At 53.9% G+C, this 20,297-nt stretch overlaps 1 protein-coding gene across 1 annotated transcript in view; it reads right to left on the bottom strand.

The window, feature by feature from the left end:
- The window catches only part of LOC140430273 (anoctamin-9-like), a 630,447-nt gene that overhangs the window by 342,467 nt on the left and 267,683 nt on the right, over positions 1-20,297 (bottom strand). Inside the window, exons 14-15 of the mRNA XM_072517696.1 lie at positions 1,251-1,287; positions 103-214 (exon numbers count right to left, since the gene is read on the bottom strand). Of these exons, the coding sequence (XP_072373797.1) occupies positions 103-214; positions 1,251-1,287 (149 nt within the window). The remainder of the gene's footprint in view (positions 1-102; positions 215-1,250; positions 1,288-20,297) is intronic.

Raw genomic sequence — 20,297 nt, 5'->3', positions numbered from 1 at the left:
CCAATCTCTTTTACGATACTAGTAAATTTCTGATAACATTTCTCACAATGAATCAAGGACTTGCTAACTGATAAAAATTGGGATATTTAGAGAAGTACCAACCTTCCCAGAAAATAAGCAATGTAAACGATGGAGGCAAACATTGTGACAAACTGGAATGTGAACATTTTTATAGTGAAGCTGTTTTCTCGAGCCAACACAGTGCGCTTTCTTTCTGCAAAACATTAGATCATTACAAGTGGATTTTTGATTTATCCTCACAATGACATTCCCTGTATAACTTGGCTGGTTTAGCACATTGGGCTAAATAGCTGGCTTTTAAAGCAGACCAAGACAGGCCAGCAGCACGGTTCAATTCCCGTACCAGCCTCCCCGAACAGGTGCCGGAATGTGGCGACTAGGGGCTTTTCACAGTAACTTCATTGAAGCCTACTTGTGACAATAAGTGATTTTCTTTTATTTCATAACTACTACTGTCCCATCTTCTTGCAATGTAGTTCAGCCCCAAAATCTCAACTGCACTAGTATGACATTTTTCCTTCATGTGACAGTGTTCATTGGTTTTAGATTTTGTTCTTTGGGCTCAGGCCCTTTATGAACTGAATTAAGAGACTGCCCAAGTTGACCATATTGCAACCAGTAAACAGACAGAACTTTCACCAGGGCAGCAGCGTCTAATCCATTGAACAAGTCAATGTCATTCACATCCATAGCAAACTTCCCTGCTGTTTGAAATGTTCCCAACATTACACTGATGCACCACAGTCTCTAAAATACTTTGGGGTTATATCCAGTGACATTCTAGTGCAATCTGCCAGATTGCAAAGGCATGGATGTTCTGGACAACAACCATTTTTGGCTTTGCAGGAGGTGAAATCTTAATCTTCCCATTATGAGGCAAACAATGGAAACGGAGCTGCCCAAGGATACAACTGGCAGTTGGGACTTCTCACATTGGGCACTGAGGCCTCCTGGTCACTAGATGGACATAGTGGGCCTCAATGACAAGTCAAGGTTAAGATGGATGCTTTAAAAAAAATATTTTTCAATTGGCATACCAGTGGGTTGAAGGGGTTATAGCTGGAATCATGATAGTAGCCTGGAACACCTTTCCAATAGAAAGCAAGCACTGGATTTTCCTGATACATGGGGAAGGCTTGTTAAAGGTGTGTCCACAATGGCTTGTGGATATTTGAAACGATAATTTTTATGGAGTTTACAATGTACTGCAGAGTTATAAAATTACATACCCAACTGACACAGCTTCTTCGAAACTGTATAATTGACCTGGAATATAAAATATCAACAATTAGTTTCTCGTTCACTTTTTTAGGATAAAATATTTACAGAAGTCATAAATCTAGAAATTAATGTGTCCTCGGTTTTGGGCACAGGGGTTGCATTTTGCGACCTACAGGTACCGATTCTCAGGCGGGAAGTGCATAAAATTGATGTACACACTTCATTTTCCCTGGTAAACCCACATTGCGCACATCTCAGTAGTATTGGCAGCCTCGGACTTCCAGTGGTGGCATGTGAGAGGGAGATCGCACATTAGGTAGCTCCAACCAGAATCCACATTTCTTAGGCCTTTTTGACAGTTTTTATCAAGAGACTTTCACATGAAAACATTCTGGATCAGTACTACAGGGTCCTACACCGAACTCATACCAAAAGGGAAGGGGAAAGGAATCAAGAAACCCGATGTGCAGTTCTTCAGCGGATTCATAGAGTCCTTGCGTAGTTCCTCTGTAGAAGATATGGCGACGGCAGCGCTGCAGCTATCGCCCTCCCCAATTATGGTGGACATGCTCTCAGATGTGCTGGCTAAGGCCAGTCCAGTCACGTGGCCCTGCGGGGTGAACTTCCGGGTGCGGCGATGACCAGCTAAGTCGCACGTTTCGGCAGCTCCCGGTGGAACGGACTTTTGGGCTCTTAATAAGAGCCCCAACGGCAATTTTAACGGCTAAAAGCACTGTGCGGTAAACCAGAAGGGAATCCCCCCTGGATACGGATGGAAAAAGGAGAGGAAAGTGGCCGGATTGCGGTGGATCCTTTAGAGCAGCGGCAAGGAAGGCAAGCAAAAACCAAGATGGCGTCGGAAGGTGGCAGTTTAATATGGGGCCCTGAACAACACGAGTTTTTGAAACGCTGCGTGGAAGAGCTTAAAAAGGAGATGAAGAAGGAGCTGTTGGCCCCGATATTACAGGCGATTGAAGGGCTAAAAGATGAGCAAAAGACCCAGGAGCGGGAGCTTCGGGTCGTGAAGGCAAAGGCTGCCGAGAACGAGGACGATATACAGGGCCTGGTGGTGAAGACGGAGATGCACGAGGCACACCATAAACGATGTGTGGAAAGGCTGGAGGTGCTGGAGAATAATGCGAGGAGGAAGAATTTAAGGATTCTTGGTCTTCCTGAAGGTGCAGAAGGGGCGGACGTCGGGGCATATGTGAGCACGATGCTGCACTCGTTAATGGGAGCTGAGGCCCCGACGGGTCCGTTGGAGGTGGAGGGAGCATACCGAGTGATGGCGCGAGGACCGAGAGCAGGAGAAATTCCCAGAGCCATAGTGGTGAGATTCCTCCGTTTTAAGGACAGAGAGATGGTCCTCAGATGGGCAAAGAAAACTCGGAGCAGTAGGTGGGAGAACGCGGTGATCCGCGTATATCAAGACTGGAGTGCGGAGGTGGCGAGAAGGAGGGCGAGCTTTAATCGGGCCAAGGCGGTGCTTCATAAAAAGAAGATTAAATTTGGAATGCTGCAGCCGGCAAGACTGTGGGTCACATATCAAGGGAAGCACCACTACTTTGAAACGGCGGATGAGGCGTGGACATTTATTGTTGAAGAGAAATTGGAATAAGCGGGTTAATAAAAAAGAACGTTTGAGACAAAGTGGTGGGGCGAATATGGGGGGTGAAGAGGGGGGAAAAAGGGGGGAGAGATGATTTTTATGTTGTTAATCCTGCGACCCGGTAACTCTTCTCTCTTCCACAGGTTGTGGGGGAGGGAGGAAGGGAGGTGGAGGAGCTGGGGGCGTTGGCCATTGGGGGCGGGGCCAAAAGGGAAGCGCGGGCTTTGTTCCCGCGCTATGATAATTATGGCGGGAATTTGGAAGCAGGAAGGAGGGGGCGTCGCACGGTGCGAGCCGAGGTCACGGGGGGAAGCCGAGGTCGGCCAGAGTTTGCTGACTTCTTGGAGCAACATGGGGGGTGTAACTACGCTAGTGGGGGATCTAGCGGGGGGGGGGGGGGGGGGTGGGAGGGGGGATTTACTGGGTTGCTGCTGCTGGGGAGAAGGGGGAGCTGGTATGGGGTGGGGTGGGCGGGGCGGGAGGGCACCGCCTGGGGGGGACACAGCTGCGTGGGAACCGGGTGAGGAGCTGAATAAAAGGGGATGGCTAATCGACAAGGGGGTGGGGGGGTAAAGAGCCCCCCAACCCGGCTGATCACGTGGAATGTGAGAGGGCTGAACGGGCCGATAAAGAGGGCACGGGTACTCGCACACCTTAAGAAACTTAAGGCAGATGTGGTTATGTTACAGGAGACGCATTTGAAACTGATAGACCAGGTTAGACTACGCAAAGGATGGGTGGGGCAGGTGTTTCATTCGGGGCTAGATGCGAAAAACAGGGGGGTAGCTATACTAGTGGGGAAGCGGGTAATGTTTGAGGCAAAAACCATAGTGGCGGATAGTGGGGGCAGATACGTAATGGTGAGTGGCAAATTACAGGGGGAGGCGGTGGTCTTAGTGAACGTATATGCCCCGAACTGGGATGATGCCAACTTTATGAGGCGCATGTTAGGACGTATCCCGGACCTAGAGGTGGGGAAGTTGGTAATGGGTGGAGATTTTAACACGGTGCTGGAACCAGGGCTGGACAGATCGAGGTCCAGGACTGGAAGGAGGCCGGCAGCAGCCAAGGTGCTTAAAGACTTTATGGAGCAGATGGGAGGAGTAGACCCATGGAGATTTAGCAGACCTAGGAGTAAGGAGTTTTCGTTTTTCTCCTATGTCCACAAAGTTTATTCGCGAATAGACTTTTTTGTTTTGGGAAGGGCGTTGATCCCGAAGGTGAGGGGGACGGAGTATACGGCTATAGCTATTTCGGATCATGCTCCACACTGGGTGGACTTGGAGATAGGGGAGGAAAAAGAACGGCGTCCACCCTGGAGAATGGACATGGGACTAATGGCGGATGAGGGGGTGTGTCTAAGGGTGAGGGGGTGTATTGAAAAGTACTTGGAACTCAATGATAATGGGGAGGTCCAGGTGGGAGTGGTCTGGGAGGCGCTGAAGGCAGTGGTTAGAGGGGAGCTGATATCAATCAGGGCACATAAAGGAAAGCAGGAGAGTAGGGAACGGGAGCGGTTGCTGCAAGAACTTCTGAGGGTGGACAGGCAATATGCGGAGGCACCGGAGGAGGGACTGTACAGGGAAAGGCAAAGGCTACACGTAGAATTTGATTTGCTGACAACGGGTACTGCAGAGGCACAGTGGAGGAAGGCACAGGGTGTACAGTACGAATATGGGGAGAAGGCGAGCAGGTTGCTGGCCCACCAATTGAGGAAAAGGGGAGCAGCGAGGGAAATAGGGGGAGTGAGGGATGAGGAGGGAGAGATGGAGCGGGGAGCGGAGAGAGTGAATGGAGTGTTCAAGGCATTCTATGAAAGATTATATGAAGCTCAGCCCCCGGATGGGAAGGAGAGAATGATGTGTTTTCTGGACCAGCTGGAATTTCCTAAGGTGGAGGAGCAGGAGAGGGTGGGACTGGGAGCACAGATCGAAATGGAGGAAGTTGTGAAAGGAATTAGGAGCATGCAGGCGGGGAAGGCCCCGGGACCGGATGGATTCCCAGTTGAATTTTACAGGAAATATGTGGACTTGCTCGCCCCGCTACTGATGAGAACCTTTAATGAGGCGAGGGAAAGGGGACAGCTGCCCCCGACTATGTCAGAGGCAACGATATCGCTTCTCCTAAAGAAGGAAAAAGACCCGCTGCAATGCGGGTCCTATAGGCCTATTTCCCTCCTGAACGTAGACGCTAAGATTCTGGCCAAGGTAATGGCAATGAGGATAGAGGATTGTGTCCCGGGGGTGGTCCATGAGGACCAAACTGGGTTTGTGAAGGGGAGACAGCTGAATACGAATATACGAAGGCTGCTAGGGGTAATGATGATGCCCCCACCAGAGGGGGAAGCGGAGATAGTGGTGGCGATGGATGCCGAGAAAACATTTGATAGAGTGGAGTGGGATTATTTGTGGGAGGTGTTGAGGAGATTTGGCTTTGGAGATAAGTATATTAGATGGGTACAGCTGCTGCATAGGGCCCCGATGGCGAGCATGGTCACGAATGGACGGGGGTCTGCGTATTTTCGGCTCCATAGAGGGACGAGGCAGGGATGTCCTCTGTCCCCATTATTGTTTGCACTGGCGATTGAGCCCCTGGCAATAGCATTGAGGGGTTCCAGGAAGTGGAGGGGAGTACTCAGGGGAGGAGAAGAACACTGGGTATCTCTGTATGCGGACGATTTGTTGTTGTATGTGGCGGACCCGGCGGAGGAGATGCCAGAGATAATGCGGATACTTGGGGAGTTTGGAGAATTTTCAGGATATAAACTGAACATGGGGAAAAGTGAGTTGTTTGTGGTGCATCCAGGGGAGCAGAGCAGAGAAATAGAGGACTTACCGCTGAGGAAGGTAACAAGGGACTTTCGCTACTTGGGGATCCAGATGGCCAAGAATTGGGGTACATTGCATAGGTTAAATTTAACGCGGTTGGTGGAACAGATGGAGGAGGACTTCAAGAGATGGGACATGGTATCCCTGTCACTGGCAGGGAGGGTGCAGGCGGTTAAAATGGTGGTCCTCCCGAGATTCCTCTTTGTGTTTCAGTGCCTCCCGGTGGTGATCACGAAGGCTTTTTTCAAAAGGATTGAGAAGAGTATCATGAGTTTTGTGTGGGCCGGGAAGACCCCGAGAGTGAGGAAGGGATTTTTGCAGCGTAGTAGGGATAGGGGGGGGGGGCTGGCACTACCGAGCCTAAGTGAGTACTACTGGGCCGCCAATATCTCAATGGTATGTAAGTGGATGGGAGAAGAGGAGGGAGCGGCGTGGAAGAGATTGGAGAGGGCGTCCTGCAGGGGGACTAGCCTACAAGCTATGGTGACGGCGCCGTTGCCGTTCTCACCGAAGAAATACACCACAAGCCCGGTGGTGGTGGCTACTCTGAAAATTTGGGGGCAGTGGAGACGGCATAGGGGAAAGACGGGAGCCTCGGTGTGGTCCCCGATAAGAAATAACCATAGGTTTGCTCCGGGGAGAATGGATGGGGGATTTGGAACATGGCAAAGAGCAGGAGTAACACAATTGAGAGATCTGTTTGTAGATGGGACGTTTGCAAGTCTGGGAGCGCTGGCCGAAAAATATGGGTTGCCCCAAGGGAATGCATTCCGGTATATGCAACTGAGGGCTTTTGCGAGGCAACAGGTGAGGGAATTCCCGCAGCTCCCGACGCAGGAGGTGCAGGACAGAGTGATCTCAAAGACATGGGTGGGGGACAGTAAGGTATCAGACATATATAGGGAAATGAGGGACGAGGGGGAGATTATGGTAGATGAGCTGAAAGGGAAATGGGAAGAAGAGCTGGGGGAGGAGATTGAGGAGGGGCTGTGGGTTGATGCCCTAAGTAGGGTAAACTCATCGTCCTCGTGTGCCAGGCTAAGCCTGATACAATTTAAGGTGTTACACAGGGCGCATATGACTGGAGCACGGCTCAGTAAATTTTTTGGAGTAGAGGATAGGTGTGCGAGATGCTCGAGAAGCCCAGCGAATCACACCCACATGTTCTGGTCATGTCCGGCACTACAGGGGTTTTGGGTGGGGGTGACAAAGGTGCTTTCGAAGGTGGTGGGGGTCCAGGTCGAACCAAGCTGGGGGTTGGCTATATTCGGGGTTGCAGAAGAGCCGGGAGTGCAGGAGGCGAAAGAGGCTGATGTTTTGTCCTTTGCGTCCCTAGTAGCCCGGCGCAGGATACTGTTGATGTGGAAGGAAGCCAAGCCCCCGGGTGTGGAGACCTGGATAAATGACATGGCAGGGTTTATAAAGCTGGAACGGATTAAGTTTGTCCTAAGGGGATCGGCTCAAGGGTTCACCAGGCGGTGGCAACCGTTCGTCGGATACCTCACAGAAAGATAGAGGGAACGGAAAAGAAGAAGACAGCAGCAGCAACCGGGGGGTGGCGGGGGGGGGGAGGAACCAGAAGGACTCTCAGGGATGTTAGTGTATAAGTATAATATGTATAGGTTGTTGTTATAGGTAATTGTATACTGGACTGCTGAATTGTATTTTTGGAGAGTATTTATTTGGGACAAGGCAGTTGCCATTTAGATTTGTTTTTTAATTTTGATGTTGTCTATATATTATTTATTTCTTGTTTAAAAAACTGGCCATTGTTATTTATATTGTTATATTACTGTGTAAAAGATACACAATGTACTGTTATGGTTGGCCAAAAATTTTGAATAAAATATATTTTTAAAAAAAGATGTGCTGGCTAAGGAGTTTACTATGCATTTGCTCCCAGTCCAAAGATGTATGGGGTAGGTGAATTGGCTATGATAAATTATTACAAGTGTCCAGGCATGTGCAGTTTAGATAATGGGGTTGCAGGGATAGGGTGGGGTGTGGCAGGTAGACAAGGTGGAATGCTCATTTGAAGGGTCAATGCAGACTCAATGGGTTAAATGGCCTTCTTCTGCACTGTAGGGATTCTATGATGATTCTATGATTTCGAAAAGCAGCGGAAGTCGGTGTCGGAGGGATTGCATAAGTCGATTGAGGATAAGACTGTCGAGGCGGTGAAGAAGAATGGGGCAAGGTATTGGAGGGTGTGGAGAAGGCGCTGACAGGGCAAGGTGAGCAGCTTGTGTCATTAGAATCCGAGATGAGGGTGGAGGAGCATGAGAATAAGAGTTTGAAGGCTAAGGTCGACAACCCTGAAAATCAAGGAGGCAGAGCCTCAGAGTCGTGGGGTTGCCAGAGGGAGTGGAGGGCCCAAATCCCACTGAATATCTATTACAGATGCATTGGAAGATGGTGGGAGATGATGGTCTCTCTTCCCCAACCACCAGATGGTGGATAGGGCCCACCAGGCGCTTAGACAGAAGCCTTGACCAAATGAGCTGCCTTGTGCGATCATTATTCAGTTTCACAGCTTTCAGGATAAGGAGAAGGTCCTGAGGTGGGTCAAAGAACACTGATTTGAAGTCGGAAGGAAGCCTTGTAAGGATCTGCCTTGTTAGGATACATCAGGACGTGGGGGCAGATCTGACAAGGAAGCAACCTTCCTTTAACAAGGTGAAGGCTGGGCTTCTGGTGGCATCCATGGAGTGATGAGTGATGGCACATTTGGTGGCTCCCGCTTGTGGTAGTCGTTATTAGGGGTATTACGGTACCTAGGTTGAGGCTGTAAGATCATTGGTGTGGGAGGTACCTGAGACAGGAAGATCATTGGTGAAGCCTGCCTGCTGGTTCCGCCCAGTAAGGCGGAGTCTCCTTAGCAGCTGCATTCTGTACCTGCGCTGCTGGGGGAAACATCTAGTCCAATAAAGCCTTCAATTGTCATCCAATCTCACTTCTGGAGTCATTGATCGAGCATCAATTTATTGGACTAGATTTTAAAGAATGGAGCTCCGAATCAAGCCGGAGTGTCTGCAACTCAGCCCCCACGTGGCAAACTCAGCGGCAACCTTCAAACACTGGCTGGCGTGCTTCAAAGGGTACCTCAGGACGGCCACGACTGCATCCACGGAGGACCAGAAGCTGCAAGTTCTCCACTCGAGGGTGAGCCCAGAGATTTACACCCTCATCGAGGATGCGGACGATTTCGAGGTCGCGATGGCCCTGTTGAAAGGACACTACATTCGCCCATTAAACCAGGTTTACGCCCGACATCTGATAGCGACAAGGCGACAAATCCCGGGGGAATCGCTGGATGAATTCTACCGCGCGCTCCTGGTACTAGGTAGGAACTGTGACTGCCCGCTGGTTTCAGCTAGTGACCACACAGAACTTTTAATCCGTGATGCATTTGTTGCAGGTATGCTGTCCTCCCAAATCCGTCAGCGGCTGCTGGAGAAAGAGACACTAGGCCTCAAGGAGGCACGGGCCCTTGCTAGCTCCCTGGATGTGGCCTCCCGAAAAGCCCGCACGTACGCCCCCAACCGCGCGGCAGCCCCTTGGGCAGCGTGGAACCCACCCAAGGCCGACCCCGATGCATCCCCCATCCCCCCACAAGCTGGTGCCGCGCGGCTACCAGGCAACCCCGGGGGACCCCGCTGTTATTTTTGCGGGCAAGCCAAGCACCCCCGGCAGCGCTGCCCGGCCCGCTCCTCCACCTGCAAAGGTTGTGGCAAAAAGAGCCATTTCGTAGCGGTATGCCAGGCCCGGGCAGTCGCCGCTGTCTCCGGGGGCAAACCGGGGCCACCACCACAACTCTCTCCACGGGCCACATGTGGGCCGCGGGCGCCACCATCTTCATTTTTCCGAGCCGTGTGCGGGCCCTGGGCGCCGCCATCTTGTTCCCCAGGGACCACGTGCGATGCGTGGGTGCCGCCATCTTGCCCAACCACAGCCATGTGCGACCCGTGGGCGCCGCCATCTTAGCTGGAGTCTCAGGACCCCAATTCGGATGACCACACACCGCCCAAGGAAAATCTTGAACTTTTACCACGCCTCGCCTCGGTGACCCTGGACCAGTCTCGGCCCCGAACGCTCTCGACCGCGATGACGACCGTGCTCATCAACGGGCGCAAAAATCCTGACTGATCGACTCCGGGAGCACAGAGAGCTTCATACACCCCAACACGGTAAGGCGCTGTTCTCTTCCCATACACCCAGTAAACCAAAGAATCTCCCTGTCCTCCGGTTCTCACTCTGTAGAGATCAAGAGGTTCTGTGTAGCGAACCTCACGGTCCAGGGAAGAGAATTTTAAAATTTCCGACTCTACATCCTCCCTCACCTCACCTCTGCGCGGCCACGCTCCTGGGATTGGATTTCCAATGCAACCTCCAGAGCTTAATCTTTAAATTCGGTGGCCCTATCCCCCCTCACTGTCTGCAGCCTCGCGACTCTCAAGGTCGACCCGCCTTCCCTCTTTGCGAACCTCACCTCGGATTGCAAACCCGTCGCCACCAGGAGCAGACGGTACAGTGCCCAGGACCATTAGGTCGGAAGTCCAGTGGCTACTGAAGGAAGGTATTATCGAGGCTAGCAACAGCCCCTGGAGAGCTCAAGTAGTGGTTGTAAAGACCAGGGAGAAGCACAGGATGGTTATCGATTATAGTCAGACCATCAGCAGGTATACGCAGCTCGACGCGTAGCCTCTCCCCCGTGAAGCCCGATCAATTTGACTAAAGATGAAAGTTGAATCCATACTGTGGCTTTATTGGTATCAGATGTGTGGCCTCCCACAGCAGCTGGTGAAATGGCTGCGAGCTGGAGGACACGCATATTTATACCCCGCCTCCTGGGCTGAGTGTGGTGGTATGTATTAGGGGTAATGTGGTACCTGTGAAGCCGAGAGGCTATTGGCTGACAGGTCCCGGGTCCTGGTTGGATCTGCCGACTTCTGGCTCCGCCCTGAAGGCGGAGTATAAGAGCCCGAGCTTCTCCCCGCAGCCTCATTCTGTTGCTGAGCTGCTGGGGACAAGTCTCGCTTAATAAAGCCTAGATCGACTTCATCGCTTCTCGTCTCGTGTAAGTCATTGTGCGCTACAATTTATTAAGCGAGCTTAAAAGACTATGGAGCTCCGGATCGCCCCGGAGTGCCTGCGGATCAGACCCCACGCAGCAAACTCGGCGGCCGTATTCAAACACTGGCAAGCATGCTTTGAAGGCTACCTCCGAACGGCCCCCGGCCGGATCACGGAAGAGCAGAAAATGCAGGTCCTGCATTCGAGGGTAAGCCCGGAGATTTACTCGCTTATAGAAGACGCAGAGGATTTCCCGACGGCGCTCGCATTGCTGAAGGGCATCTACGTTCGGCCCGTAAACCAGGTCTACGCGCGCCACCAACTCGCGACAAGACGGCAAATTCCCGGAGAATCGCTCGAGGAATTCTACGGCGCGCTGCTAATCCCAACCCCCCCAGCGCCTCATGTGCGACCCGCGGGCGCCGCCGTTTTGGGTCCCGGGCACCACGAGGGGAGGATGGGCGCCGCCATCGTGTGACCCCCCAGCCACGTGCGATACGTGGGACGGCCATTTTGTCCACCCCCGACCACGTGCGACCCATGGGGGCGGCCATTTTGTCCACCCCCGGCCGCGTGCGATTCATGGACGCCACCATCTTGGTTGACAACAAAGGACCCCAGCATCGACGGCTCCACGGGGTCCGAAAAAGACGCCGCGACACTACTACCACGACTGGCTTCGGTGACACTGGATCAATCGCGACCCCGGACGCTCCAGACGACGACAACGGTGCTGGTTAACGGATACGAGACGCCGTGCCTGATCGACTCCAGGAGTACTGAAAGTTTTATTCACCCAGACACGGTAAGACGCTGTTTTCTGACCATCCATCCAAGCACGCAAAAGATTTTCCTAGCTGCAGGATCCCACTCAGTGGAGATCAAAGGGTTCTGCATCGCAAACCTAACGGTGCAAGGGAGGGAGTTTAAGAACTACAGGCTCTACGTCCTGCCCCAACTCTGCACGCCCACATTACTGGGATTAGACTTCCAATGTAACCTTCAGAGCCTAACATTCCAATTCGGCGGCCCAATACCCCCACTCACTATCTGCGGCCTCGCAACTCTCAAGGTTGAACCGCAGTCCTTGTTTGCAAATCTCACCCCGGATTGCAAACCCGTCGCCACTAGGAGCAGACGGTCCAGCGCCCAGGACCGGACATTTATTCGGTCTGAAGTCCAGCGGTTGCTGAAGGAAGGCATAATCCAGGCCAGCAATCGTCCCTGGAGAGCCCAGGTGGTAGTCGTAAAGACCGGGGAGAAGCAAAGGATGGTCGTAGACTATAGTCAGACCATCAACAGGTACACGCAGCTAGATGCGTACCCTCTCCCCCGCATATCCGACATGGTCAATCGGATTGATCAGTATAAGGTCTTTTCCACCGTGGACCTCAAGTCCGCCTACCACCAGCTCCCCATCCGCCCAGGTGACCGCAAGTACACCGCCTTCGAGGCAGACGGGCGGCTATACAACTTCCTAAGGGTCCCATTTGGCGTCACGAACGGGGTCTCGGTCTTCCAACGGGAGATGGACCGAATGGTTGACCAGCACGGGTTGCAGGCCATGTTCCCGTATCTCGACAACGTAACCATCTGCGGCCACGATCAGCAGGACCACAACGCCAACCTCCAAAAGTTCCTCCAGACCGCTAACGTCCTGAACCTCACATATAACGAGGAAAAATGCATTTTTAGCACAAACCGTTTGGCCATCCTGGGATACGTAGTGCGCAATGGAGTAATAGGCCCCGACCCCGAACGCATGCGCCCCCTTATGGAATTTCCCTTCCCCCACTGCTCCAAAGCCCTGAAACGTTGCCTGGGCTTCTTTTCATATTACGCCCAGTGGGTCCCCCAGTACGCAGACAAGGCCCGCCCGCTAATACAGTCCACTACCTTCCCCCTGTCGACAGAGGCTCGCCAGGCCTTCAGCCGCATCAAAGCGGATATCGCAAAGGCCACGATGCGCGCCATCGACGAGTCCCTCCCCTTCCAGGTCGAGAGCGACGCATCCGATGTAGCTCTGGCGGCCACCCTTAACCAAGCGGGCAGATCCATGGCCTTTTTCTCCCGGACCCTCCACCCCTCAGAAATCCGCAATTCCTCAGTGGAAAAGGAAGCCCAAGCCATAGTGGAAGCTGTGCGACATTGGAGGCATTACCTGGCCGGCAGGAGATTCACTCTCCTCACCGACCAACGGTCGGTAGCCTTTATGTTCGATAATGCACAGCGGGGCAAAATTAAGAATGACAAGATCTTAAGGTTGAGGATCGAACTCTCCACCTACAATTATGAGATCTTGTATCGTCCCGGAAAGCTGAACGAGCCGTCCGATGCCCTATCCCGCGGCACATGTGCCAACGCACAAATAGACCACCTCCAAGCCCTCCACGAGGACCTCTGCCACCCGGGGGTCACTCGATTCTACCATTTCGTAAAGTCCCGCAACCTCCCCTACTCTGTGAAGGAGGTCCGTACAGTCACCAGGAACTGCCACATCTGACAGAGTGCAAACCGTACTTTTTCAGGCCGGATAGAGCGCACCTGATCAAGGCTTCCCGCCCATTTGAACGCATCAGTTTGGATTTCAAAAGGCCCCTCCCCTCCACCGACCGCAATGCGTACTTCCTGAACGTGGTGGACGAGTACTCCCGTTTCCCCTTCGCCATCCCCTGCCCCGACATGACAGCGGCCACAGTCATTAAAGCCCTTGGCACCATATTCACACTGTTCGGTTTCCCTGCGTATATCCATAGCGACAGGGGGTCCTCCTTCATGAGTGACGAGCTGCGCCAGTTCCTGCTCAGCAAGGGCATAGCCTCGAGCAGGACGACCAGCTACAACCCCCGGGGGAACAGGCAAGTAGAGAGGGAGAACGGCACGGTCTGGAAGACCGTCCTACTGGCCCTACGGTCCAGGGATCTCCCACTTTCCCGGTGGCAGGAGGTCCTCCCGGACGCTCTCCACTCCATCCGGTCGCTGCTGTGTACCACCACTGACCAAACGCCTCATGAGCGCCTCCTTGTCTTCCCCAGGAAGTCCTCTGGAACGTCGCTGCCGACCTGGCTGGCGGCCCCAGGACCCATCTTGCTCCGGAAACATGTGCGGGCGCACAAATCGGACCCGTTGGTCGAGAGGGTCCACCTTCTCCACGCGAACCCGCAGTACGCCTATGTGGCGTACCCCGACGGCCGACAGGACATGGTCTCCCTGCGGGACCTGGCGCCCGCCGGCAACACACACACCCCCGACACCGATCACCCCCTCCCTGTCACCGGCGCACCCCGCGACCGTGCCCGCCCAGGAGTAAAACAGGAACAAACAGCGAAACGCTCCTGGAGACAACAACGCCCGAGCAAGCACCTGCACCACCACCGGGGCTGAGGCGATCGACAAGAAAGACCAGACCGCCCGCTCGACTCGTGGAATCCGCATGACACCAAGAAAAGCAAGAATGTTGTTGTAACAACATTTTTTTGGCTCGTATTGTAAATAGTTCTCACAAACTTGTACATAGCCCAGTGTAGGGCTAAAGCTGTATTAACACAGTCCGAAATTTGTTCCAGGGCCAGCCTTGTAAACCCTTACCACAATGCGAACCACCACCCCGCCAGGTTCTGTTTTAACAAGGGGTGAATGTGGTGGTATGTATTTGGGGTAATGTGGTACCTGTGAAGTCAAGGGGCTATTGGCTGACAGGTCCCGGGTCCTGGTTGGATCTGCCGACTTCTGGCTCCGCCCTGAAGGCGGAGTATAAGAGCCCGAGCTACTCCCCGCAGCCTCATTCTGTTGCTGAGCTGCTGGGGACAAGTCTCGCTTAATAAAGCCTAGATCGACTTCATCGCTTCTCGTCTCGCGTAAGTCATTGTGCACTACACGGAGCCAGCAGGCAGGAGCCAAAGGCAAACCTGTAGTGCAGGTTCTACCGTACATCCTCTAATATAAGTACAACAGTGGTTTACCACATTCACCCACTGTTATAATTGAGTCTGGTGGGGGTGGTGGATAACTATATACAATCATGATTTTAATATTTACAGAGCAAAACAAATGTCTCTTGGCGTCCGGTGGGCCGGTCAGAGGTTCAGCCGGTCCGGGGCCTTGATGGTCCTTTGAGAGCGACAAACTGGTGACGGCGATGTTGGTGCTGGCCTGGTCGAAGGTGACTCCGGGAGCGTGCCAAAATCCTCTTCATCGATGGGCGTGGGCAGGGGGAGGACAGATGGTCCTGGGAGGGGTGGTGTTGTGAATGACGGGGGAGGGGAGGGTGGCGCCGGGGGTGGTGTGGGGGTGGAACCTGTTGGTACCAGGTCCCTGAGGGAGACAGTCTTCTGGCGGCTGGCGGGGAACGCCACGTAGGCATACTGGGGGTTTGCGTGGTGCAAGTGTACCCTCTCCACCAACAGGTCCGCCTTGTGGAGTCGCACATGTTTACGGAGAAGCACGGTTCCCAGAGCTGTGAGCCAAGTCGGAAGCGACACCCCGGATGTGGACTTCCTGGGGAAGGCAAAAAGACGTTCATGCGGTGTACTGTTAGTGACAGTGCAGAGTAACGAGCGAATGGAATGTAGTGCATCAGGGAGGACCACTTGCCAGCGGGAAGCCGGGAGATTTCCGGACCCTAGGGCCAGCTGGACGGCCATCCATACCGTCCCATTCTCCCTTTCTACCTGTCCGTTTCGCCGGGGTTTTAGCTTGTCGTTCTGCTGGAGGCGATGCCCCTGCTGAGCAGGAACTGACGCAGCTCATCACTCATGAATGAGGATCCCCTGTCACTGTGGATGTAGGCGGGGAAACCGAACAGAGAAGATCGAATTGAGGGCTTTAATGACGGTGGCAGGCGTCATGTCGGGGCAAGGGATGGCGAAGGGGAACCGTGAGTATTCATCGATCACACTGAGGAAATATGTGTGACGATCGGTGGAGGGGAGGAGGCCTTTGAAGTCCATGCTGAGGCGTTCAAAGGGGCGGGAGGCCTTCACCAGGCGTGCGCGATCCGGCCGGTAGAAGTGCGGCTTGCACTCCGCACAGACCTGGCAGTCCCTGGTGATTGTCGTTACTTCCTCGACGGAGTAGGGCAAATTTTGTGCCTTAATGAAGTGGTACAACCGTGTGACCCCTGGGTGACAAAGGCTGTCGTGCAGGGTCCGGAGTCGGTCTACCTGTGCGCTGGCACATGTACCTCGGGATAGGGCGTCTTGGGGCTCGTTGAGTTTGCCAGGGCGCTACCTAATCTCGTAATTATAGGTGGAGAGCTTGATTCTCCACTGCAAGATTTTATCATTTTTGATCTTGCTCCGCTGTGTGTTGAACATAAAGGCTACCGACAGTTGGTCAGTGAGGAGAATGAATCTCCTGCCAGCCAGGTAATGCCTCCAATGCCACACAGCTTCAACGATAGCTTGGGCCTCTTTTTCGACGGATGAGTGCCGAATTTCAGAGGCATGAAGGGTGCGGGAAAAGAATGCCACGGGCCTGCCTGCCTGATTGAGGGTGACGGCAAGGGCGACATCTGATGCGTCACTTTCTACTTGGAAGGGCAGCGTTTCATCTACAGCGTGCATTGTAGCCTTGGCAATATCAACTCTGATCCGGGCGGAGGCCTGGTGGGCCTCGGCCGTCAGGGGAAACTGGGTGGACTGTATGAGTGGGCGTGCCTTGTCTGCATAGTTTGGGACGCACTGCGCGTAATATGAAAAGAATCCCAGGTAGCTTTTGAGGGCCTTGGGGCAGTGGGGGAGGGGGAGCATGCGGTCGGGATCGGGCCCCAGAACTCGGTTCTGGACCACATATCCGAGGATGGCTAAGCGGTTTGTGCTGAACACACACTTCTCCTTGTTGTCAGTGAGGTTTAGGAGAGTAGCGGTGCGGAGAAATGTATCAAGGTTGGCGTTGTGGTCTTGCTGATCATGGCTGCAGATGGTGACATTGTCTAGGTACGGAAACGTGGCCCGCAAACCGTACCGGTCGACCATTCAGTCCATCTCCCTTTGGAAGATCGAGACCCCGTTAGTGACGCCGAAGGGGACCCTAAGAAAGTGATATAGACGGCCGTCTGCCTCGAAGGCGGTGCATGGACTGTCCGATTTACGGATGGGGAGCTGGTGGTAGGCGGATTTCAGGTCCACCGTTGAGAAGACCCGGTACTGTGCAATCTGGTTAATCATGTCAGATATGCATGGGAGGGGGTACGCGTCGAGCTGCATGTACTTGTTGATGGTCTGGATGGTCTGGCTGTAGTCCACGACCATTCGGTGTTTCTCCCCAGATTTAACCATTACCACTTGAGCTCTCCAGGGGCTGTTGCTGGCCTCGATGATGCCTTCCCGAAGCAACCGCTGGACTTCGGACCTGATGAAGGTCTTATCCTGGGTGCTGTACCGTCTGCTCCTGGTGGCGACGGGTTTGCAATCTGGAGTTAGATTAGCAAAGAGGGAAGGTGGGTCGACCTTTAGGGTCGCGAGACCACACACAATAAGGGGTGGTAAGGGTCCGCTGAATTTAAGGGTTAGGCTCTGGAGGTTGCACCGGAAATCCAGGCCGAGGATAAGTGCAGCGCAGAGGTTAGGGAGAACGTAGAGGCGGAAGCCGTGGAATTCTACGCCCTGGACCGTGAGCGTGACCGTACAGTACCCCCGGATCGCTACGCAATGGGATCCGGAGGCCAGGGAGATTTTTTGATTGGCAGGGTGTATCGTGAGGAAGCAGTGCCTTACCGTACCCGGGTGTATAAAGCTCCCGGAGTCCAGCAGGCAAGAGGTCACATGGCCGTCGACTTTCACGCTGGTGGATGCGTTGGTCAGGTTATGCGGGAGAGACTGGTCGAGTGACATGGAGGTGAGCCTTGGTTGGTTGTCGGGTAATGGGGCGGCCGTTGAGTTCGGATCTTGGAACGTTGGTGGTGTCCATGTTCTGAGAGGTAGACAAGATGGTGGCGCCCGGAGATCTTGGGGATTACAAAATGGCGGCGCCCATGGAACGCACGTTGCGGAGGTGGAGCAAGATGGCGGTGCCCATGAAACGCATGTGTTGTGCTGAGGGGAGGATGGCAGCGCCCACTGATCGCACATGGTCTGGGGGGAAGGAGGAGATGGCGGCGCCCATTGTCCGTGACTGGGGGGGTGGGGGCGATCGCGGCCACTGAGCGGGCCTGGCACACCGCGGCGAAGTAGCCCTTCTTCCCGCAGGCTTTACAAAGGGCAGCGTGGGCCGGGCAGCGTTGGCGGGGGTGCTTTTGCTGGCTGCAAAAAGAAGCATCGGGGCCCCCTGGGGTTTGCTGGCTGGCGTATAGCGCAGGCGTATTGGGTGGGCAGTGCCCCCGCTGGGGCGGCTGCCTGTGACGTCCAAAAAGCGTAGGAGGGGTGAGCCGCTTGGTTGGGGGCGAGGACTGGACGTTGCGCAGGGCGACCGTCATGGAGAGCGCTGGCGTTTTAGTCTCTGCGAGGTCGCGCGTGGCCCCTTCTAGGAGCCGCTGACGTAAAATATCTGACCCAATTCCAGTCACAAAGGCGTCCCTCATAAGGAGGTCTGAGTGTTTCTTAGCTGTAACGTCCTGGCAGTCACAATCCCGGACTAGTGGGATTAGGGCCCTCCAGAAGTCTTCTATGGACTCACCCGGTAGTTGAGAACGAGTTGCGAACGCGTGCCTGGCGAAGAGCATGTTTGTCTGTTGCTCGTAATTGTCCTTGAGTCGAGTCATGGCTTCGGCGTAGTTTGGCTCATCCTGGATCAGCGGGAAGACTTTGGAGCTCAGCCTGGAATATAAGATCTGGATCTTCTGAGCCTCTGGAACAGGGGTCGGCTCCGTGTTGATATAAGCTTCAAAGCAAGCTAGCCAGTGCTGGAAGACCTTTCTGGCGTCGCTTGAGTGCGGATCCAGCTGCAGGCGATCTGGTTTAATACGGAGGTCCATCCTTCGAAACTGATACCAATAAATTTGACGAAAGACGAAAGTTGAATCCAAACTGAGGCTTTATTGGTATCAGATGTGTGGTCTCCCACAGCAGCTGGCGAAATGGCTGCGAGCTGGAGGACACGCATATTTATACCCTGCCTCCTGGTCGGAGCCAGCAGGCAGGGGCCACAGGTAAACCTGCAGTGCAGGTTCTACCGTACATCCTCTAATATAAGTACAACAGTGGTTTACCACACCCCGCATATCTGATTTGGTCAATCAGATTGCACAATACAAGGTCTTTTCCATGGTGGACCTCAAATCTGCCTACCACCAGCTCCCCATCCGCCTGGGCGACCGCAATTGCACTGCATTTGAAGCAGATGGACGGCTCTACCACTTCCTAAGGGTTCCCTTCGGTGTCACAAATGGAGTCTCGGTCTTCCAACGGGAGATGGACCAAATGGTTGGCCGGTATGGTTTGCGGGCCACGTTTCCGTACCTCGACAACGTCACCATCTGCGGCCACGACCAGCAGGGCCACGACACCAACCTCCGCAAATTCCTCCATACCGCAAAAACTCTTAACTTAACCTACAAGGACAAATGCATGTTCAGCATCGACCGTCTAGCCATCCTCGGCTACATAGCGCATGATGGAGTCATAGGCCCAGATCCCGAAGGCATGCGCCCCCTCAAGGAATTTCCCCTCCCCCACTGCTCCAAGGCCCTGAAACGCTGCCTGGGATTTTTTTCATATTACGCCCAGTGGGTCCCAATTATGCGGACAAGGCCGCCCACTAATCCAATCCTCGGTTTTTCCCCTGTCGGCAGAAGCCTGCCAGGCCTTCAGCTGCATAAAGGCGGACATTGCAAAGGCCACGATGCACGCAATCGATGAATCCCTTCCCTTCCAAGTCGAGAGCGATGCGTCCGACGTAGCTCTGGAGGCCACCCTCAACCAAGCGGGCAGGCCCGTGGCCTTCTTCTCACGCACCCCTCATGCTTCGGAAGTCCGTCATTCCTCCGTTGAAAAGGAGGTCCAGGCCATAGTAGAAGCTGTGCGGCACTGGAGGCATTACCTGGCCGGCAGGAGATTCACGCTCCTCACTGACCAACGGTGGTAGCTTTCATGTTCGATAATGCACAGCGGGGCAAGATAAAGAACGATAAGATCTTACGGTGGAGGATCGAGCACTCCACCTACAACTATGAGATCTTGTATCGTCCCGGGAAGCTAAACGAGCCTCCTGATGCCCTATCCCACGGCACATGTGCCAACGCACAAGTGGACCGACTCCGGGCCCTCCATGAGGACCTCTGCCACCCGGGGGTCACTCGATTCTTCCATTTTATCAAGACCCACAACCTGACCTACTCCCTCTAGGAGGTCAGGACCGACACCATGAACTGCCAAATCTGCACGGAGTGCAAGCCGCACTTCTACAGGCCAGAGAAAGCGCACCTGATAAAGGCTTCCCGTCCCTTTGAACGCCTCAGTATGGACTTCAAAGGGCCCCTCCCCTCCACCACCGCAACACGTATTTCCTGAACGTGATTGACGAGTACTCCCGGTTCCCATTCGCCATCCCCTGCCCCGACATGATCGCAGCCACCGTCATAAAAGCCCTCCACAGTATCTTTACCCTGT

This window comes from Scyliorhinus torazame, chromosome 10, assembly GCF_047496885.1.
Source record: "Scyliorhinus torazame isolate Kashiwa2021f chromosome 10, sScyTor2.1, whole genome shotgun sequence".
In the NCBI taxonomy this organism is placed as follows: domain Eukaryota; kingdom Metazoa; phylum Chordata; class Chondrichthyes; order Carcharhiniformes; family Scyliorhinidae; genus Scyliorhinus; species Scyliorhinus torazame.
This window is presented reverse-complemented; position numbering and strand designations above follow the sequence as displayed.